This window comes from Oryzias latipes, chromosome 21, assembly GCF_053564925.1.
Source record: "Oryzias latipes strain Hd-rR chromosome 21, Olatipes_Hd-rR_3.1".
Lineage (NCBI taxonomy): Eukaryota > Metazoa > Chordata > Actinopteri > Beloniformes > Adrianichthyidae > Oryzias > Oryzias latipes.
Genome location: NC_136257.1, coordinates 14,630,740 through 14,654,309, shown reverse-complemented (window position 1 = coordinate 14,654,309; position 23,570 = coordinate 14,630,740). Strand labels below are relative to the sequence as shown.

General features: G+C 40.0%; 1 protein-coding gene across 1 annotated transcript in view; it reads right to left on the bottom strand.

The window, feature by feature from the left end:
- pde1a (phosphodiesterase 1A, calmodulin-dependent) overlaps positions 1–23,570 on the bottom strand; it is a 69,262-nt gene that overhangs the window by 3,159 nt on the left and 42,533 nt on the right. Inside the window, exons 3-14 of the mRNA XM_011489502.4 lie at positions 22,630–22,743; positions 22,367–22,549; positions 17,381–17,447; positions 15,215–15,331; positions 13,046–13,186; positions 10,748–10,848; positions 7,845–7,970; positions 7,580–7,681; positions 4,343–4,463; positions 4,184–4,265; positions 3,983–4,103; positions 2,085–2,269 (exon numbers count right to left, since the gene is read on the bottom strand). Coding sequence (XP_011487804.1) covers positions 2,085–2,269; positions 3,983–4,103; positions 4,184–4,265; positions 4,343–4,463; positions 7,580–7,681; positions 7,845–7,970; positions 10,748–10,848; positions 13,046–13,186; positions 15,215–15,331; positions 17,381–17,447; positions 22,367–22,549; positions 22,630–22,743 — 1,460 coding nt within the window. The remainder of the gene's footprint in view (positions 1–2,084; positions 2,270–3,982; positions 4,104–4,183; positions 4,266–4,342; positions 4,464–7,579; positions 7,682–7,844; positions 7,971–10,747; positions 10,849–13,045; positions 13,187–15,214; positions 15,332–17,380; positions 17,448–22,366; positions 22,550–22,629; positions 22,744–23,570) is intronic.

The window sequence follows — 23,570 nt, the reverse complement described above, 5'->3', positions numbered from 1 at the left end:
TGTGCAATATTGATATATGTTTAAAATGTGTTTTTAACATATGTTTAAAAAAGTTATTTGACCGTATTTTTCTGAATTCAATAACATTTCTGATATGTTGGAAATTTCTTTGTATTTCATGGTATTGGAGTTCACATTATAGTTGGTGATGGTGCAGTTGCTACGGAGAAAATCTCAAATTGGCACTTCATGCCATAAACGTTGCTGACCCCTGCTCAAGAGGGTCTCTTTAAGAAATGTTTTGCAACTTTACTTTTCTTGACTTTTTCAAAAGCATCCTTGCTGGTGAAACTTCTGGGTTCCTTTTACTGTAAACCACTGTGCAATGTGCGATGACAGTTATGTACACAGGTGTAAAACTCCAGGCCACTCATTCATCTATTCATTTTAAGAACCCGCTGAATCTATTTTACTGTTGGGTGAGGGTCTGGTACAATCTGAACAGGTCACCTGTCTGTTGCAGGGCAGCACACTCACAGACACACCTAGGGGGAACTTAGTGATCCCAATTAACCTACAAAGCATGTTTTTGGACTGTGGGAGGAAGCCAGAGTGTCTGGAAAAAAAAGGAGAACATGCAAACTCCGCACAAAATAACACAGCTGGGATTGGAACCAGGGCCCTTTCACTGTGAGGGGAGAACGCACTAACCACTCCAACTCCAGACCTTCAGGGCCTTTGTCCTTCATATTTTCCAGCTAACTGGTCATTGTAGCTTCGTATTGGCAAAACACACTTGGATTGAGGTTTAGGCAGCAGGTAAGGCTGTAATTTGTGAAAAACCTGCAGGATGCCAGCCTTCGAGGCCTGGAGATCAACACTCCTATGCTCAGTGTTGGGAATCTTGCTTTAAAAAAATTAAACAGTTATTGTTACTAGTGAGAAAAATAATGGAGTTAGTAACTCGGGCATGTCGGGCACCCACCCCCCACTGTTTAGATGCGCCACCCCAGGGGCCCTACAAGCTGAAAAACTGAAACCTGTTTTTTCAATGCATGTTAAACAACGTCTTAATAGTGAGACTCAGTGGCCTTGTGGGAGAGTGTCCACCCTGGCACTGGAAGTTCATGAGTTCAAAACCAGGCCGAGTCATGCTAAAGACTAAAAATGGGACCCAATGCCTCCCTGCTTGACACTCAGCGTTAAGGGGTTAAATTGGGGGGGTTAAACCACTAAATGGTTCCTGTGCGAGGCTGTGTCTGCAGCTCACCGCTCAAATGCGGAGAACAAATTTTACAAACATAAGTGTGTGACAGATAATGGGACTTTAACTTTAATATGTACAACTATCCTTAAACACACCACCCATGCCTCTACCACCTACCTGCCCACCACCACACATTAGAAGATTCTGGAAAGTCGCGTTGACAGCAGACATCAAAAAGAGCGATATTCACACGGTGAGTAAAACGTTTTTAAGTTAAGTAAAGTCCATGACCTCAAAATATGATGAAACAAATAAACCGTCAAAAATCATGATCTCAAATGGGACTAACACCTCCCGAACACACACACACCCGAACACACCGCCCTATAGTGATTTATAGATGCGGTTGAAGGGTTATGCTGCGTGCAAACATTGATAAGCGTCGTTATTTTAAATGCTGTTTTCATGCAGTGCAGTCTCCATGCTAAAATATGCTAAAAATGACTGTTTTCACTGAATAACTTTAACAGAAAGAGAAAAGTTAACAAGAACATGGGAATCTCAAATGGCAATGCAGATAAATCTGTGAAGATGCATATTAAAACTCTAAAGCCTAAATCTAAAGCCAAAATGAGGAGTTTTCTTCCTCTTTGACAACACAGTGTTTTGCTCATGCTGCTGTAATCCCCATTACCAAAGCTTAATGAGAGGAATCATGCTGTTTTTGGTGGTTCAGTTGTTATATTCGGTGTGATAAACTTGAAGATATCAGGACAGAAATCTTTGTATCCCCATTGTTTTTATTGTTCTGAATATCAAAACATGCACGTTTTAACAGGAAATCTGACATTTATATTTCTGGAGGTGTGATGTGTTGCTTTGGATATTTGAGCTTGTTGTAAAAGTGAAAGTGAGCTTTTGTGTACGGTGTACTTACCATGCACAGACAGCTCTTTCCATCTTTCCTTGTTGCTTACAATGACGCTGGAAAGGTGGAGCCTCAGAGCCGGCAGGTCGATGGCAGTCAATGAAAAGTCTGTCGGTCCATCATCGCTGTTGCCGTGGAGACCACTGCTGTGCCTCTGCACTGACTCGACAGTGACTGAACCACTTCCTGTTAAGCTGAAACGTGGAAGAGTTAAAAGCGATAAGAGATGCTGCCAGAACGTGAGCACGAGTTCGAGCTAAAAAAACAGATTTCTCCGTCGATCACACATGAAGAGCATGACTAAAAGACAAAACCTGCATCAGCTTAGACTATTTTTTCATGATGCCCATCAATTTGCTCAACGGAAGCCAGAGGCCATGACTTTTACAAAATGTCAGAAGTATAGTTTCCTCCGGAAATGGCAAATAATTTAAATGTTTTTAAGCTGATAACGTGTCATGTCTAGGTGTACTTGGTTTGGTTAAACCATGCTGAGGTGAAATAAAGAACACAGTCCATCATCTGAGGCCAACCTTTTCCAGCAAAATTATGATTTTGATAGAGTAAAATTATGAAAGATAAACGGTAATGGTAACTCTATGGTGCATGTATACTTTCTTCAAGTCCCAAAGAGCTCCACCGTCACAATCTCATTTATCCATTAACATATCTATGGTGGCACAAAATGCATGGAACTGCTGCCCAAAATTTGCTCCAGGCCAAAGAACATAGCTTGGAGCAAGAATGTTTTCATGTCAATTAGATTTGAGAGACATAGCAGTTTGTGAGTCCACACAGTAAGATAACAGTTCACCTGAAGAAGGTAGGTCCTGCTCAAAACCATTGCAGGCTTGAGAAATAAACGACACAGTTTCTCATCATGAAATCATGAAAATGATCAGTTTGAAGTTGGAAATTTTTCTGTCAGACAGGTTTGCTGGTTGGGGTTAACTGAAAGGGCAGAAAAGGGCAAACTTGAATTATGATTCAGCATCGAGCCAACGCAGCCAATACATTAGACCTCCGAGTGGGTTTTCAAGGAAATTTACATACGGCAGTCTTTACAACGGCTCAATAATGATGACATTTGTAAATTTTATTAGATTACATTTAATCTCAGTACATTTGGGGTTATCCAGGCCAGTGGAGGGTTATAGAGAAGAGCAGCTACATCATAAGTGCAGTGCAGCAATGTCTTGTAGTTCCTTTGAGGTTTGTGCAGCCACCTTAAGGGACATCATTGTCGTCGGTAATTGTATTATGACGTTTTTATTGTATAGGGTTAGTGTAAGTTACATGCACTTATGATGTACATGTGATGCTGTCGTACAATGCCCTACCTACACATTGTAGTCATTAGTAAGGTGCAGGTGATCTGTAACTGCTTGTAGGATGCCGACACAATCTTTACTCTGAGTGTGCTTATTTATTAAATTTCAACGGTTAGGCCAATGAACGTGCAGGGGGAGTGCACTTATCACTCGAACAGCCCTAGCTGTCCACGGTGCACAGGATTTGGGAGGATTATGAAGTAAAAAATGAATGGGGCACACCTGCATCTCAGCCTTATTAACCCTTACATATTGTTTAAGTGTTCACTACGACCTGTCACTCGCAGCATGCCTGTAGAAAAATGTGCACGAACATTTACGTTCAGTGGGCTCACTGAGTTGTCTTAAAATTTGCCTCCAGGCAGTCCATATCCACCTGTAAAAGCAGTTGTGACTAAGGCCTTAAGGGATGGAAGTGATAAAAAAAAATCACCTTCAAAGACATTCTGAATTATTCCAAAGGTGAGTGGCAAATTCCAGATGATTGGAATTCACCGTGTTCTTACAATGACAATGTGAACGCTAGTTTACATTGGGGGGAATGTTTGAGGTAACACTGAAATATTGTTGAGTCACCTGGGGCGCCTGTTTCCAGTCTCTCTGGCCTTCCTGTCCTCTTCGATCAGAGGACCAATCACCTTGTCAGTTGTATCTATCAGAACGCTGAATGTTGGTTCCACAATGAAGTCAATGAAACCTGCACCAAAGAGATGGATGTTTGAGAATCACAGAGTTACTCTGGAAAGTCCAGGGTGATTGACTGATGGGTTTCTTCACCTATCTGCGACTGGGCGATCATGGTAGCTTTGCGGTCACAAAGTGGTGAAAAGGGAAGACCAAGTTCCACTTCTTTATCTCCCTGAAAGAAAAGAGTCACCAGAACTGTACAAAGAGGATTTGTCGTCTCCAAACTCTCTTTGCATTCCTATCTGGCACCTGTCTGAAGAACTCCTCCATCAGGCTGTGGGTCCAGTGATAGTGAAGCGGCCAGGCTTTGGCGGGGTGACTGATGTCTGCAGCATGAAGCATCAGCGACAAAACCTTCACTTTGTCTATACTGGAGACAAAAATAAAAACACCTTAAGTGCTGCAATTCAGATGTAATCTAGAGTTTCTGTAAACTAGAAAATCAACACATGTCATTAGTTTGTTAAAGTAAGAAAAATGAACTGGAAGAGGAAACATTCTGTCCCAGTACTGTATGGAAGATGAGCGGTGGGGGTTTGATTTGGTATGCTGGTGTGCAGAGTACAGTCAGCAGCAGACACACAGGCAGAACGGGTGTGTTGACAGGCTGATAACAGCGTCTTCCCCCGAGCATGAGCTGAAGAGCGTGACAGCCGCTTCCCTCCACACTTCACAAGGAATGACAAACAGAGAGTGGGACGCTGGGCTCTGTTCGGACTATTTCTGTAAAAGACCCTACAGGGATGCCAATCTGGTCCAGCAGCCTGCAGGAACTTATGTTGGGCTGTTTCACCACCAAAAAAATCTCTTTCGGTCTCTGTCCACTATCTGATTCACTTCTGTTCTTGTTTTGTGGACATTCAGAGTCTATTTTCATGAAAGAAGTCTCTCAGAATCTGTCATCAGGTTCTGTAGAGTCTGGCTTTTTTTGTAAATGACAGTTTTTACTACAAAGTAGGATTATTTCACCTCAACTTTTGCAACTTTTACAAGTTTTACTGTAAAAAATCTCAAAGAATGTCAGAATTCTTGCTCTTTCTGTGAAGTAAACAGCATTTTGGTAGAAGAGAACAGTTTGTACTCCTTCTGAAGCTGGCTTACCTATGAAAACATGTCACAAAATATTTCTGAAAATGATGCATCACAACCTTCAAGATTAGACTGCCTCAATTGTCACTTAAAAAAAGGATGCAGACAGTTTTAAAGTAAAATAGCAGAAGTAGTTACACTTCTCTGTTCTTTGCTTTTGTTCAGTTGCTGCTTCATCAAATCATTCGCATTTTTCTTCTCGTTCTTAAGGTGTGGAAATCCAAACTCCTCGATGGCAAGGAGTCAAAGACCATCTGTGTCTTTAAAATCAAACAGCAACTTTCATTTTTGATCAAGCTTAAAGATTCATCACTAAGCCGTGGTGCTTGTCATGCCCCTAAAGAGTGAACTTGAGACCTTTGTCCGATGCCCTCCATGTCTTTCCTCTCTGCTTACTCCGCATTATTCCATGCTGCTAACTTTATCTGTGTATCTCTCTCCATGACTCAACTGTTTCAGGGTTTCTGTTTGTTTGTTTCTGTTTAATCTGACCCAGGAAGCCACATTTCCACCCTCACCAAGTCATACTGCTTCAGGCTGCTGCTTCATAAACAGACGGATGGAGCTTTCAAGAGCTAATTTTACTCTGTTGGTCCAGTATCTGTGCTATTTTTGAAATAAAGTTGTAACAACTTAAACAGAGGTTCATTTATATTATAACGGATAATTTCTTCCTTGGCTTTATCCGTACATCTCCCTGAGATGACTTCAGTTATGAGTTTATAGATAATCCAAATTAAACTGGATTGAGTGCTTCCGCTTGGCAGCCATTTGCTGCTGTGCTCTTCAAGCCATGTTTTTTAGTCTGCTTTTGTTCTGTTTCTCCGCTCCGACACAGTGGTTCCTTTATGCTCCTTATTGATGCATGTTTGCATATTTGCAAGTGGCAATGTTTTGCTGCTCTTGTCTGTGTGCTGTGTTCATCCCCACTCTGACAGTTTTTCCCAGAGAACATTCCCCTTGGACATCATGCTGACAGGTGTGTGTTTAAAAATGAGATATGTTCAGAATGTTAGTGGTGCACTTTCCTTTTCAGCAAATCCAATAAAAAACTTCATAGCTTTTTCATGGACGCAGCTGGGATGCACACCAAAAAGTACTCACAGCTCAGCTTTCTAAAGTCCTTTCTGCTATTTTGGGAAATTAGATGTATAATTTTTGCCAAATATATTGAAGAGTGAGGATGAGTCACAAGATTTATTAAAACATGTGTACTGATGCCAATTAATTAAAAAAGTCGTTTTAAGGTTTAGACACACTATGTATAAGAAAAGCCCTCAGAACTGTCATTCCAAGCCTTTAAGAAAAGTAAAACAGTTTTTCCATATTTCACCTTTAAGCACACAAAGACACGGTTCCATTTTCAAATTTTTCAAAACATGCAAAAAACAAACTTTTTTAAGAGCAGAAAATGCCTCCAAACTGTTAAAGATGATCAAGCTTTATTTAGCCTTAAAACTACTTTTATTCTGGCCACTTTCACAAATTTCAATATTTCAAAGAATGAAAACCTAGGAAAGAGATGGAATTATGGCTATTAAATAATAAATCTTTGGAGAATTGGTGGGCTGCACGGTGGCGCAGTGGTTAGCGCTCTTGCCTCAAAGCAAGAAGGCCCCCCCCCTTGAACCAGAACGTCAATGGGGGACCTTTCTGTGTGGAGTTTGCATGTTCTCCCCATGCATGCGTGGGTTCTCTCCGGGGTCTCCAGCTTCCTCCTACCATCCAAAAACATGCTTCATAGGTTAATTGGCAACTCCAAATTGTCCATAGGTGTTAGTGTGAGTGTGAGAGTGAATGGGTGTGTGATTGTGGACATTTTCCCCTGTGACAGACTGGCGACCTGTCCAGGGCATCCCCTGCCTTCAAGTGATAGGCTCCAGCAGCCCCGTGACCCCGAAAGGGACAAAACGCAATAGAAAATGAATGAATGGAGAATTGGTTGCAATGTTTTCCTGAAATATGCTCTCATATAAAATGAAAACACTTCCACATAAAAAATAGCCTTTTAGTTTTCCTTAGAAAAAAATAACGTTTTCATTGCAAAGTCTTTTCAGAGTAATGTAAAACATCAAATCAAAATGTGCCTGGAGATTGAGCAGAACACTTTCGTTTATTTTGGATCAGTTCTGGCATAGTCAGTCATCTGGGCTCTTGGCAACTCTGGAATGTGTTTTTTGGGAAATGCGTGGCTCTACATTTGGCGCTTTAGGCAGATTTCAATCATGATTTTATTTAAATAAATACATAACAGATTTTCTGGTGGACATGAGGCTGACATCAGGCTGTGACATCTTTTGGGTCACAGTTTCACTGTGAATCTGTGAATACTCATCTCCACAGTCTCCGCTGGAATACTAGCATCAAAGGGTCAAAGGTTGGGGCACCAGCACTGACCTGTCTGTCTGTGTCAAAGAGTTTCTCATGGTCTTGATCTGCTGGAAGTGGCAGGACATGTCTGTGGACATCACCATCTCAATCACAAGAGACCTAAGTTCTCTGGAAAACAGTCAGCAAACACAGTCGTGAACATCTGCTATGTGTTATTGAAGACGAGGCTTCACAGATGATTCTGTTTGTGTCTCCATCTGGATTCATGTTGGCTTCAGTTGACAGTCAGACAAGAAACCTGATCTTTAGCAGAAAATGTGTTTGAGCAAACCTCCAGTCGTCCTTGTTCAGGTTGACCAGGATGTTCATATCCTCCTCTGCCATCAGCTTGTAGGCGGCACTGACGTGATGGTTCTCCAGCACTGACCTATCGTTGTACAGAATGGCCACCTCTGATCTAACAGAGAGGAACATGATCGGATCAGACACTGGTGTCATGTGTACAAAATGTTAGAGCAGCTCCAAATGTTTGAATCAAATGCGATTTAGCCCAAATTTCACGACCAAACTCACCAGATTTAGAAATCATTTACCGTAATTCCCGGACAATAGAGCGCACCTGATTATAACATTACATATAACCATGACATTTTTAAAGGATAAAACATTTTGTACACACATAAGCCGCACCTGTCTATAAGCCACATGTGCCCACATTGAAACGTGTGTTGTAGATTAGGATGTGTATGTGCTAAAACCGCGCACCGCGTGTGTAAGAAAGAGGGGAGAGCGCTCTCAATGGAGCGCTCTAACTCACTCTTGTGCTGCTGCGCTCCTTCCTCTTACACACGTAGCGCGCTGACACACATACTCATTCTACAACACCTATATAGTTAGTTCATTAGTTATATAGTTAGTAATTTGTTACTGTTATTTGTTAATAAAGAATAGTGCATTGTAGTAATTACTTGTACAGGTATTCATTTGCGACGCGGCCGCCGGGGGATTTTTTGGGGGGGTGGCAACTCCTGCTGCTTCATCACAGTAGTGATCAAAAATCCCACACCCTCACAACTCTATTTCAAACAGTGCCTGTGAGGCGGCAGTAACAAGGCAGCAATATGGCAGTATTGCTACCGTGCACTAACAGAGCTACTAAAAAAAACATACCGGTTAAAGTCACTGAGAGCAGCAGTAACTTATAGGCGCACGCCTCCTGTGCACTGAAACCATGGAAGTCTTCCTCCTCAGTGTCGGATTGGAATAGCGTCAGACATTCTTCGCCACTCTCTCTCTCAGTGTCTCCTTCGTTGTAGCTGTCAGTGTCAGTTGCATCCTGAGGCAAATTCACTCCTCCTCCACGCAACAGACCGGCTTTTCCAAACCCGTTGGTGATGGTGGATTTTTTCACACTGCTTTTAACGTTTGCTTTTAACTTGAAAGCTGCATGATATGCATTTTTTCTTGCATTTTCCATGATGAGGGTCTGTACGTGCTATTTATTCACCAAGCAGGAATTTACATTAAACTTGCGTCTTCCTCGACACATTTACCGTATTCCCCTTATCTCACTCTTTCCTTTTTTGCTCGAGCGCCCCTATCGGCCGTTAGAAAAAATGCATCAAAAAAGAAAAAAATGCATAAATTAGCCGCATTATTGAAAAAGTCACAGGGTTAAAAGCGTGTGACAAAGTAGCAGCTTATCCGGAAATTACGGTAAATCTTTGTGAAGCATTCACCCAAAATCGAATTCTTCCCACCTCTACTTCCCATCATCCCTTTGTTAACACTCTCTCCCGCTAGCTTACAGCCCTCACAACCTCAAGCTAACATTAGTGTAGCAAAAGGAAAAATTTGAAACTATCCAGTCCTACACTTTTAAGCCAGATTCCAGCCCAGATGAGGAAAATTAAGACGTACATAGATCAATTTCTCTACAAGTGGAGAATCTAGAATTGAAGCAAAGAAGGGAGACTTTGACCTGGTCATGGCAGTGGCTGCATTACAAACCTGAGTTTTTTTAAACCACTGGTTTTTATCTGTTCCTGATCCATCATAATTTGAAAAAACAAATACTCAGAAACACAGTTTTAATCTTAAATTATTTTTTGTAAGTCTCCCATCTTGAGAAAAATGCCACAAGAACATATTAAAAACATCAAAAACAGGACTTTCATTGGAGTGGGTCTTTAGGTATTTCACCACCTGCACTTTTAAAGCGAGTTCTGAAGCATGAAAGACGGTGTTTGAACCCCTCAAAAGCAAGGATGTCATCACAGACAGGCTTTGTGAGGCAACAGCTATTGATTTATTCTGTTGGAACATATTATATGCCAGAACAAAGTGTAAAATTATACAATAATAAAAGCAGTCGTGTGAAAACCTCACCAAGTTTTAAAATTAGATGCAGCCTTAGACATTAAATGGTTATTTGTTTGGCGAGTCTAAATGTAGAAGCAGATTTCAATAAGTTCCGCTCCAGTCAGATGCATCCACTTGTAGACGCGAGTCAGAGTTTGCTAACTGTTATATCCCTTTTAGCCCCTTAAAATGAATAAAAGGCAATCATAATATCAATTCATCTGTCCAAATAACTATCTTCTCATTTGATCTGTTTGATATGTCTGATACAGTGAGGCAAATAAGCATTTGAACACCCTGTGATTTTGCCAGTTCTCCCACTTAGAAATCATGGAGGGGTCTGACATTTTTATCTTAGGTGCATGTCCACTGTGACATCATCTAAAAAATCTGGAAATCACATTGCAGGATTTTTTAAAAACAGTTTATTTGAATGTTACTGCAGCAAATAAGTATTTATGCACCTGAGAAAACCAATATTGATAGTTGGTCCAGTAGCCTTCATTTGGGGTTTTACAGGTCAAACGCTTCGTGTAATGATAAAATAGTTATTTGCCTCACTGTGTATGCAGCAACTTGAATACAAACCCAAGTTATGACTTCATCACCCTGGGAACCGAAGGTCACGCGATTGTGGGAAGAAGCTAAACCCTTTGTGTGTGTGTGTGTGTGTGTGTGTGTGTGTGTGGGGGGGGGGGGGGGGTTGGGGTCAGAACAAGAATAACTGACTGTGTCTTTCGAGTGCACGATTACTGTGCAGATTTAATGTAACCATCATGTCAACCCCACTTATTGAATCTTTTTGTATGTTTTCATTGTTTCCTGCAACTCAGCTTCTCTTCTTTGAGCGTGTTGTGCTACTGCTTTCCATACCTGGTGTGAATGTGAAAGTTGTTGGTGGTTCCTGTGTGCTCAAAGTCATGAATTGCTGCTGCAAAAACCATTGCGAGGATCTCCAGCTCACTGAGCCAGTGCTGCAAACACACAGAGTCAGGCTTTTCAGATGAGAGTCACTGTTTCTGCATGTGAGGAGAACTTAATTTGTGTCTGAATTCCCTCGCTACTCACCTTTAATAGGAGTGCAACATACAGCGGGGCAAAAGAGTATTTAGTCAGGCACCAATTGTGCAAGTTCTCCCACTCAAAAAGATGACAGAGGTCTGTAATTATCATCAAAGATTTACCTCAAATATGAGACAAAATAAGAAAAAAAAATTCAGAAAAAGATATTGTCTGATTTAAAAAAAAAATATTTGTAAAATTATGTTGTAAAATAACTATTTGGCCACCTACAAACAAGCAAGCTTTCTGGCTATCACAGACCTGTAACTTCTTCTGTAAGAGGATCCTCTGTCCTCCAGTCATTACCTTTATTAATGGCACCTGTTTGAACTATTTATCTTTATAAAAGACACCTGTCCATAACCTCAAACAGTCACACTCCACTATGGCCAAGACCAAAGAGCTGTCTAAGGACACCAGAAACCAAATTGTCGACCTGCACCAGGCTGGAAAGACTAAATCTGCAATAGGTAAGCAGCTTGGTGTGAAGAAATCAAGTGTGGTAGCAATTATTAGAGACATTCAAGACTACTGATAATCTCCCTCCATCTGAGGCTCCCTGCAAGATCTCACCCCATGAGGGGAAAATGATCACAAGAACGGTGAGCAAAAATCCCAGAACCACAGGGGGGACCTAGTGAGTGGCTTGCAGAGACCTGGGATCAAAGTAAGAAAGGCTACTATCATTAACACACTTTCCCATCAGGGACTCAACTCCTGCAGTGCCAGATGTGTTCCCTCCTAAAGCCAGTACATGTGCAGGCCTGTCTAAAGTTTCCCAGAGAGCATTTGGATGATGAAGAATCAGGATTTGGAGAATGTTCTATGGTCAAATGAAACCAAATTAGAACTTTCTGAGAACTCTACTCGAAGGAACACCATACCTGCTGTAAAGCATTTGGGTGGTTTGGGGCTGATTTTCAACAAAGGGACCAGAACGACTGACCCGTGTAAAGGAAAGAATGAATGGGGCCTTGTATCGTCAGATTTTGAATGAAAACATCCTTCCATCAGCAAGGACATTGAAGAGGAAACGTGGCTGGCTCTTTCAGGATTACAACCCTCCCAAACACACTGCCAATGTAATGAATGAGTGGCTTCCTATAAAGCATTTCAAGGTCCTAGAGTGGCCTAGCCAGTCTCCAGATCTCAACCCCATAGAAAGTCTTTGGAGGGAAATGGAAGTCTGTGCTGCCCAGGGACAGCCCAGAAACATCACTGCTCTTTGTGAATACTTTGTGAAGATCTACAGAAAGCATTTGACTGCTGTCTTTGCCAAAAAAGGGTATACAAAAATGGAAGCATTTGTGTAGCATAATTATAAATAAAAGTCAATACCAGAAATTCTTTTTTATTTTCAAAATTAGGCTGCATTTGTTGACTCAAAATTAAAATAAAAAGCAATCAGCCAACTGGCTTTTTCTTTTTCTTCTTCAACACAGCTAATTCTGTCACTTAATCAAAATGATAAAGAAAATTGTATTTGACATTTCATTTTCAAAAAGATCCCTTGTAAATTTGTAGCAAAATTCAATTAAAAATATCTAATTTGATCGTGGGAACGAGTTTTTTTTTTTTTTTTACCCATGTCTGATCATGGGCTCCGTACATAGTCAAGGTTTACTCACGATGAAAATGAAAGGCCTCTCTCTTCTTTTTAAGTGGTAGAACTTGCACAATTTGTGGCTGACCCACTGCATATTGGATGTTTGCTATATTTTTTGTGGTGTTGGGATCTACAATTCCAAATTCCAGTGGCCTGGAAATTTCCCAGAGGTTTGTGTGAAAAAAATGTAGTCAGCATCGATCCTTACTAGATTAGCAGATATAGACCACAATGCATTGCTTTTAAATTATTTGTCTTTAAAAAAACATCTACATAAATTTATTTTATACATATGAATAAAAAGTCTTAGTAAAATGCTCATATTTAATAGGTCTTTACTTTAGCAAACGGGTGCAGTCAAATTTGCCATTTTAAAAATAAGGTAGTGAGCGTGTATCTGAAGTATGTTGAAATCAAAGGCACTTGATAGTCCTGCAGTATAAGGTTCTTTGGGGTAACAGTGAGGGAATTCAGACATATCTGTAGTTTTCTTTGTGCAATACCATTAGTCCGGTGTGTAACATCAGGAAGTGGGCAGTCTGGGTGACGTCAGCGGCATGGATCAGGTTGTGGTAGGGGTTCCTGTGTTTGCTGTAGCCACTCTCCAGAGCCTCAACAAATTGCACCAATGCCTGCACTGGGATCTGGAGAAAGCATGGCGCTTACATTTCAACCCAAAACTTTTCGATGCCATTTTCCCTGAATGAAACTCACTACTACATAAACAGGACTTAAAGAAGCAGAAACATTCTAAAATCTAAAATCCAAAGCTGACAGTATAACAAAAATTTGAACCTGAAATCTAACTAATGCTTTGAGACTTCCCAAAAACGGCAGAAAAATGTCTTTTTTTGTTTTTACTTTCTTCTTCAATACTGATACAGTAACCACAAAAATAGTTAAGTAAAGCATAAGTAAAGCGTAACTCTTTCTCAAAAGGTCTTGCCTTTTAGGCCACAGTTGAAAAGGTTTTATTAATCTTTCTTGCCTGGATAAAAAAAGTTTATAAAATAATAATATGAGTGGGATTAGATAAATTTGCTTGTTCTAGTAATTAATACAATTCTCTTTGACAAACTTTACAATTGATGAATTTGTTGATTAAGAGTACTTATAATGGCATCATTGACATGCACATGTGAACGTACGTATACAGTATACTGATATGTATTTCTTTTATGTTTTGATTTGATTTTGATTTGAAATGGTTTATTTCAAGCAATCAAATAGGAATAATACACAAAAACAATACAATCATCATTTATACATTCATACAATAACTAATCAAACTTTGGATAATTAGTCATATTAATAAATATTGCTTGAAAGAGTGTGGAAGGAAGCAAATTTATATAATCCCACCCCTGTTCTACCGTAACCATTTTATTACATGATTTATCATTATCCGGTTCCTAGCTTTTTATCAGACAGAATTAAGAATGTTGAAATATCAATAAAGCACATGACAAAGATGAATTACTTCAATTATTTTGTAAAAAATAACTTTTAGAAATCAACATGGCAATGAAGTATCCAAAATATATGCAGATTATGTTACTTATAAAAGTCATTTATATGATTAAAAAATAATACTATATCAGTAAAATAGACATAACACTGTTTCAGGAATTTTCATAGCAAAATTTGATCAAGTATAAAAAGTTAAAAATATGTGCAAAATTATGTTACATTATGTCAGTCAATCAAGTCACAATTAATCACTCTATGCTATATATTTATATATATATATATATATATATATATATATATATACATTTGTTTGTTTTGTTTGACTTCTTTAGTTTTGTTTTTGTTTTACTTGCTTAAAATAAACCAATTCCATATCCAGATTCCAATTATTGTTGGTTTAGTAGCATTAGAAAATGCATGTCGTATTTAAAACACAATAAAGTACTTGTGAGAATTCAGTGTGGCACGAACAGACGTCTATAAAAACTATTAATTAATTACAAAAAAACAGAAACACATCTGTGAGTATTAAAGCAAAGATTCCGGTGTTTAAGTAAAGTATCTTTCCCAATCTTTAACCTGATTTGGCTAGAACGTCTGAAACTTTCAGTAACGTTCAAATATTTCAGCTGGTCATCTGAATGCTTTTGTCCACAGGATGGAGGAAGTCACTTCAGATAAACACCTCCAATGATATTACAGCAGGGGTGGGCAAATGTTTCACAAAGGGTTCTAAAATTTGACAGAGGAGCCGGACCAGTAGCAGAGGGATGGTGTGTTTTGGTAATGTAAATCATACGAGAAAGAAAAAATGTAGAATCTGGATGAAAACAAGCCTTAATTTAGATTGAAAATATATTTAATAAAACAGAAAATACTGAGTTTTTCATTCCAAACATGTGGCTTTTATTCTCAATCAACTGCCAATGGAACCCCTGGGTTGATGCTGTTGCGGCTGCGTGAGGCCTTCCCAGGTTCAGATGGTTAAGGATAACTCAACAACTTTGCCGACACCACATGCAGAATGCATGCATAGTAACTTCCTTCACCCAAGCAAAGGTTCATTTATTTGTAGTGGACCATCTATGAGGAGAGACCAGAATTACAGCGAAAAGTTTGACCACCCCTGTATTACAGCCTCATGCTGACTGAACATTCGTTTCTGTGTTCATCTCAAGTGGAATTTACAAAACAGTGTGTACCCTGAACCTGTTGATGAGGTCATAGCGGGTCAGAAGGTCGTAGACGATGAACTTGAGGGCGTGTTCTCCTGTGGCGTCGTGGAAGGTAAAAACATCAAAGGACCACTGATCCACCTCCTAGAAAATATTTGTGGAAAGTGCTCATCTCAAGGGACACTCAAAAAAAAAAGCTCAAACTGTTCAGAGCAGAATTCTAAGCCGGTCATTAGACTTTCTCCCAGTAGGGGGCAGTGTGCTCATTATGCCTGAACTCCAAAGACCAGTAATTAAATTAATGATCATAATTGTTCTCAAACTTACAATTATATTTGCAGTGGATCCAGCTACAATTAATGAGTTTCAGGTAATAAGAAGCACAAAGCACTGTAATTATGGATATAATTGAATCCTTCAAAGTTTTCACAGGAAGCCCTGAGGAGGCAGAATACATCACGATTCAAAGCTCTAAATCTACACCATCCTATTATTGTACCAGCTCATTTCATCTAAATTTCTACCTGTCCTCGTTAATCAGCTGAACTCCAGTTTGCTTTCCGGTGTGTTTTTGGTCCAATTCAGCTCTTTCCTGTCAGCCTCTTCTTCTTTGCCTCCTACTTTCCTCCTCTTTTTTTTCCTTCTGCAGCTGTTTTGCCTCCTACAGCTGTTGTTTTTGTTCTTTCTATCCGTCTTTGTCTCTGGCTCATTGAATGAATACACGTCAAACTCCAACGCTTCTTCGCTTAAACATTTCTCACATAAAAGGTTGTTTCAAGTGTGCAAAATAACATAATATATTTCTATCATGTCATTTGAGTCACACAAATCATTTGTGACTGATCAAAACATGAACAGTGTCTACTTCATTATTGTGGCTCAAAAAAAAAATCTCAATCTACAAAAAAAAGCTATCACAAGTTTTGGATTGTCCTCTGAAATGTCAATTTTAAAAGAAACTTTAAAGGAGAACACCTGTTGTTGAAATCAACACAATTGCTGTGTTTAGTGGCATCAGGATTTGGAGTTTTGTCTCATTCTCTTCTTTTGCAGAAATCCTTATTTATCTTCTTGATGGTGGAATTCATTTTACTAGAGTTTACTACAGAAGAAAACAGTTTATTTACTTAAAAAAAATTGAGATTTTTCTCTTGTTGAATATACTGTCATGCTCCCTTGTGCTTCATAAGCTTAAAAGATTAATTACTGACTTAATCACTTTTTAAAAAACGTATTAGGTCTCTTTACAATAGACCCCAGCAGGTCCAAAATAAGAAAAATGTTGAAACCTCTTGACATCTGAATTTATTTCAAGCTTTACAAAAAAATATTTGGTTATGTTTACGTTTTTTATATAGATGCTAGATTGTGGTTATTTTGGAGCTGAAGTGGTTTGATGCAATTTTTTTTATAAATAGGCATTAAGGGGTTAAGACATACTCTTTTTAAACAGCTGTTAGAATGTCAATATCTGTCGGGAGCCAGTTTAGCTCGTGCTGGTTTGCGGCGCCTTCCGTCCGTGAAACCCGGGTTCGACTCCGGGCTGCTCCCTGTTCCCTTCTCTACCTCTGCCGGTTACAAGCCCGGTTTGAGAAGGTTGCGTCAGGAAGGGCATCCGGTGTAAAACATTGCCAAATTTACCATGCGACTTGTTCGCTGTGGCGACCCCTGATGGGAGAAGCCGAAAGTGGAAGAAGAAGAAGAATGTAGATATCTGACACAGTTAAAAACATAGTGGATAAAAAAACTGCAAATAAGATGTAAAACTATGCAATTAGCTCAAACCTTTATTAAGAGTTACTTATGTTTTATATATTTATATATTATCTATTTATAAGTATTTTTCTTTTTGTCCCTCATCCATTTATGTGCTTGCAGGTTTTAATTTGAGGATTTCTCACTGGTTTACTAACTAAAGGACTGAAAAAGAAGGTCAAACTTCTGCTCAATGTGTTTTTCTCTCTCTCTCATCCCGTTTTTTTCTTCCTGTTCAGTCGGCTCCACTCATCCCTTCGCTTCATCCTCCTTCCTTGTTTTTTTTATTCATTCTGCTTTGTCTTTCTTTGTGTCTCTCTCTTTCTTTCCCTTGTCACAAAAAACCTCAGAGCTTCATTTTCTTTCTTTCTAAACAAACAGAAGTGTCCATGAAGGAGCGTCATTTGTCTTTGCAAAGTGTTCTGGAGTTTTTTCTACCTTTAGAGCGTTCAGTGCTGTGGGGGGGTAGGTCAGACCGGCCATGTTGGACGTCCGTCTGTACATCCTGCCATAGCACACACAAAAAAAGTGTCACACATCTATACAGGTGGAGGCAGTGGCATGCATGTAAACACCTCTCCTACAAGACCCCCTACCCCACCTCATTGCCATCCTTTACACTTTGTGACCAGGATGGATTGTGTGTTACCACGGTAACCCTGTTCTAAACACACGCAGGCTCATGGCAGCAGATATTTTTTGATTTCGTGCGTCATTAAGCTGCAGCAGATGCACTGATAGCGTTCTTTCACTGCGACTCATTTGCACTCTAATGACATTGGGCCTCGTGCGTTTCTCCATATAAAGTCCAGCTCGCGCACATGTGGCTTCATTACTCTTTGTATGCTCCACCTCATAATTGCATCAGCGAGGTCTGCCGGATGTGTTTTGTAGCTGGTTTTGAAGAAAATAGGTCTGTTTTTTGTTTTGTCTGCAGGTTTCTGCACAAGATAAAAACACTTGAAGATGAATCTCTTTTAAAAACGGAAGTTTTGAGCAAAGCTGTGTATTTATCATTTTAAAGGGCCTATATCATGCTTTTCTTAAGCAGAAAGTTTTCTTAAGAATAATTTTTTAAATTATTCATTCATTTCTGTACCGCTTTGTCCCTTTCGGGGTCACGGGAGCCTATCCCGGCTACTTGGGCGTAGGCAGGGGATGCCCTGGACAGGTTGCCAGTCTGTCGCAGGGTAGAACATCCACAATCACACACCCATGCACTCTCACACTCACACCTATGGACAATTTAGAGTTGCCAATTAGCCTATGAAGCATGTTTTTGGACAGTGGGAGGAAGCCGGAGATCCTGGAGAAAACCCATGCATACACAGGGAGAACATGCAAACTCCACACAGAAAGGTCCCCCATTGATGTATTTTTCATGTCCCCCAGCCGGGACTTGAACCAGGGGTCTTCTTGCTGTGAGGCAAGAGCGCTAACCACTGCGCCACCGTGCAGCCCTATTTTTTTAATTAAATAAAAGTTTTAGAAACACTGTTTCTAAAACTCTCACAGGCTGATGTTATATGAGAAAAGTGACTGATCGAAGCCACTCAGGGCTCCAGACTGCTCTCAAATTTTGGTCGCATTTTGCGACCAAAATTTGAGCACAAATTTACTGGTAGCACAAATTTACTGTGCTACCAGTAAATTTGCCTTCCCCACCCTCCGTATTTTTTATACATTAAACGTGGAATGGGGCACGTCAATGATCAATGAAATGAGCAATGAAATCATCAATGAGACGCGAGCGCACACACACGCAGACAGACACGCACACTTGCGTGAATACTCATGAGACTGGAGCACACGCGAGCACACACCCGCGTGTCATTGAGTGATGCCTGAGGCGGCCAATGCGTGTGAGAAGAATAGGGAAAGTCACTGCAAGTGGCTAAAATATGTGGAGGGGGAGGGGCCTAGAGATAATCGAGTGCGCGTAAACATCTGTGGGAAGGAAACTGAGACAAATATCATCACAACCTGATATGTGCGTCTGAGCTATGAGCAAGCGAACTATTGATTCGTTCGTCCGACCTGCGGCTGGTGTACCAGTGCCAGAGTCTACAGCAGGGGTCTCAAACTCGCGAAATCATGCACGGCTGTTACGGCAGCACACCGCTCCCGTGGGAGATGGTCAGCTGAGGAGCATGAATGTCCCACACCTACATGCGTGACAGCTAACGGGGCTGTAACATTAAACACGTGTGAGCGACAACACGATTTAGTCTTAGACACATTTAAAACACGTGGGGAAAATGCAACGATAGACGTGTTTAAGATGAACCAGCGCCGCGCCTGGATAGTTTGGGAGACCAGGCCCGAGGGGGGGGGGGGGCATGAAGGCGAAGCTAAAACGAGACTGAAGGAGAACAGGAAGTTGTAGTCCTTAACATTCAATTTAGTTTTAATTTGCCTCTGCCCCTAAGTATGATCTGTCATATTACATCTTTTATAATTGTTTTAATGTTTTGTGATGGATGTAGCCTTTTTTAATCAGTTGGTATTTTAAATTATTTTAATCGATCAGTGAACTACAAAAACCCATCAGGACGCATGTCCCATAATGCATTGTTTTGTAGTCTGTACGGCAGCTTTCAGTCAGTTCACTACTAAATTTCCAGCTGCATTCGCTCAGGTTGGGGTCTTGCTCCCACCCCTTTCTCTTAATATTTTTGTTTTGATTGATAGGTGATGTTAGAGCAAAAACAAAAATATACGTCTCACACCAGGTGATCTGTGCAGTGTCCATCTGGGTGATCTCAAATTATTGTGCATCTTGGCTGCACCTATTTGGTGTCGCCAACATGAATTTCCATCCCCTAATGTTTACATACATTTAAGTATTGTTTGTAACTGTGAAATGACCGAAAGGTTACTACGGTAATCACTTTGTTACTAAAAACTTTTTTTTATTCTAAATGTATGGTATTTTGTTTACTGTTTGTACTGTCATGACAGCGATGGTGCTGTCAGTTTACCTTATTGTTGCATCTTCAAAAGGGCAGAATAAAATATGACACTGAATTTGAAACGGCACATTGTAATTTCTGCATCTATTATTAAAGTATTTATTCGTAATACAGTGGAAATTAGTAGATCTGGTATCTGGCATGTTGATTTACGGTACGCACCTTTTCTGGTTGTACCCCTAAAATTTTCAGTTGGGGGCCACTGTGCTCCTTGTGAAAAAAGTTAGTCTGGAGCCCTGCCACTGTTTGCACAGTAGGTTGCATGCTAAAGCTGAAAGGTTCCATGCACAACCTCCAAAATGTACACCACCACTGCTCCAAACACAACAGCATTCTTTTCCATGTATAAATAAGGACTTTTAGGACTCAGAAAACTTAAACCCTAAGTATTCAGTCATGTCTAAAAGAGAGGGAAAAACACATCATGTTTGCAGCTAAACATGATTGTGACACTGCTCTGCTCAGATGAGGATTTATTCAAATATCAGAAAAATAAGTTGAAGTTTAGTCTGTAATGTTCACCCCAGATAAACTTCAACTGCGAGAGACAGAATGTAAAAAATCAATCTAGGAAGTCTAATTGTTTGATTTTTAAATAATTGGTTTCCATAATGGTGCAGGAAATGTGTATTTAGTTTCAATACACAAGAATGCTGTCCCCAATTGACCTGAAGAGCGCTGGGACCATAGTAATAAGATTACTATAGTAACACAAATGATGTTGTTATGGATTCAAACCCTGCAGTGCTCCAAAGGTCCCCCTGCTTAAGCCAGAAATTGTCCAGGCCTAAATTTCTAAATTTCTCCAGGGACCATCTGGATGATCCAGAGGAGCATTGGGAAAATGGCATGAGGTCAGGTGAAACCAAAACAGAACTCATTGATAAAAACACCACTCGCCATGTTTGGAGGAAGAAGATGGCTAAGTCTCAAGAACACCATACCCACTGTAAGGCATGGGGGTGGAAACATCATGGTTTGGAGCTGCTTTTCTGCAAATGGGATAGCCTAATCTGTATTAAGAAAAGGATGAAAGGAACCATGTATGGTGGGATTTTGAACTAAAACCTCCTTACATCAGTGTGAACATGAGATTGAAACATGTTTGGATCTTCCAAACACATCGCCCAGGCAACAGAGAAGTGCCTACGTAAAAAACATTTCAGTATTTTCCAGTAACAGCCCCAAAAACATCACAGCTCTAGAGAAGTTTTGCATGGAGGAATGGACCAAAACAGCAGCTACAGAACAAACCTGCTGAAGACCTAAAAGAAACCTTTGACCTCTGTCATTGATGACCATCACATTACTAAGTTCTAAGGGGGAACTTTTATTATTTACCAAATACTTGTTTACTCACCATCATACTAAAAAAACATCTTTAAAAAACAAAAGTGTCATTTCCTGGATTCTTTTTTTACTTTCTCTCTCTTACAGTTGAAGTGTACTTATGATGAGCATTACAGAGCAAGCTAATCCATTTAGGAGGAACAATTTGCAGAATCTGTGACATTAATGGCATCCCAAATACTTAAGGCTTTGTTAAAAAAAAGCTTGGGAAAATTCTGGGACCCTTCAAAGTTGATCAACTTCCACCTCTAAGAAAGTCTTTAGCAGCGTTAGAGGAAGGATGTATGCTAACACAGACAAATGCACTCAATCAGTAATAAACAAATAAACAATGCAATTTAATAGCTTCTGCCATCGCAACAACTTGTGTTCAATGATCTCTTTTGTATCCAGCTGGATGTTAGGACTTCAATTGTTACTGCAGTCATCTGTTATAAAGGACCTAGTAACAAACATGACATGCAACATACTGTGTTGATATTGGTTGACATTTTTTAAAATGTCAGAAAAATTTCAAAAGACGTAAGTTGCAAGGCCCCTTAAACATTGTCAAGTTTGATTGGAATGAAAACTGTTTCCTTCAGAGTTCGGTTGGTCTGAACTACGATCATGTAATAATTTGTTGTGCAAAATATTGTAACCACAGGGCAAGCCTGTGACCCTGAAAGGGATCAAACAGATAAGAAAATGAATGAATGAAAATATTGTAACCCCTTCTTACCTGAACTTATTTCCAGTGATAAAAAATCCCTTACCTTTTTTAGTTGATGCTAAATTAAGGTACAATTGGAACAGAAGTGGTTTGATGCATATTTGCATTAAAGTCCAGTCTAACTTTAGTTTTAACCAAACTATTAAGTTTTTAATAAATTAGATTCACTGATGAAATCTCTTCATGTCATTTTAAAACAATCCTCCATTGTGGTAGTTCATTTTAAAGAGGTGCAGTGAAGTGAGCAACCATTGAATAGGTTTGTGTCAGCCAGTTATTGCTTTTAGTTTTCTTTTCAGTCACACAGTTGTGATAAATTGCCTGCAGTTCACTTTCGCAGCACAATACCCCGACTTCCACATAGACTTCTATTCACTGGACACTGTTTACCTCTCAACAAATATCCCAGCCTGCACTGCATGAACGATGCTCCTGAATCTTGGCTTCTCCTCAGGGCGGCGCTTGGACAAGCCCGTCCTCCTGCTGAATGTGCATGCCAGCCAATCACGAACCTCGCTGGGAACCGACTCCGCCTGCAGGTCACTTAGCTCATCCTCTGTGTCCAAGAGGCGTCTGCAGGGCCCAGAGAGACAGTCAGGTTGGTCATTGTGTGTGTATCTGAGCGAGCTCTGGTCGACACGACTCAGCCCTACCTCGTTTCATCCGTGTAAACAGCGTCCAACATGGCCGCAGCGAGCTCCAGGTTCCTGCGGAGCTCCTGTAGGTCCACAACCCCCCGGTCCATCTGTTCCAGGGCTGCCTTCAGCCTGGAAATACCAACACAATACGCTGTTTATGAAGCAGACATGAAATGCCTTGTGGTTTCATTTAAGCTGTCAGACACTTTCTCTGTAAAACATGTTGAAGAGAACCAGTTAGTGAACTAATGTGTCACTTTTTACATTTCTTCCTCAGCTGACTGCTTATTATCCTCACATCAATATTCCTGTCATTATTTTTCTTCTTTTTTGAAGATGTATGTACTTAAATACTTGTGTGCATATAATAATAATTAGCTGATGACTTGAATATAAAGTGACAAAACTTGAGGATGCCTTAACAGAGTGTGCAGTAGAACCATGACATCTTTCCTGTTCCTTTGGATTTTTATTTTTACTTTTCTTTTTTAATCAGTGGGCTATTTTCCTCACCTCTAAGAGAAAATAGTTGTGCGTTTGCACTGTGATGTCACAGCTGAAAATGGAGCTCAGTGTGATGTGCGTTCAGATAAGGGAAGGCTGGATTCACTTTTAAACATAATGAAGTTCACCCTTCTCTTTAAAATACTGATGGCTTCTCTTCTGCAGGGAAGAAGGCGTTGTTTCACCACCAGTCGCTCTGCTGATTGGCTGTTTGACTCTACAACAGTTACCTCACATATACAGTCAGTTTCATCAGTGATAGAAAATATTATAACATAATGTCCTGTCAAGAAGTCTGGTTCATCCCCGAATTGTTCTGAAGGGACTTTGTCTTCCATTTAAGAACACATAACGGAGCAGGAATGATGCTGCTTTTTTAACTGTTACCCTACAAAATGAAACTCCTCATATCTGGTTTGTCCAGTTCAGTTTTCATTAACAGTTATAAGATA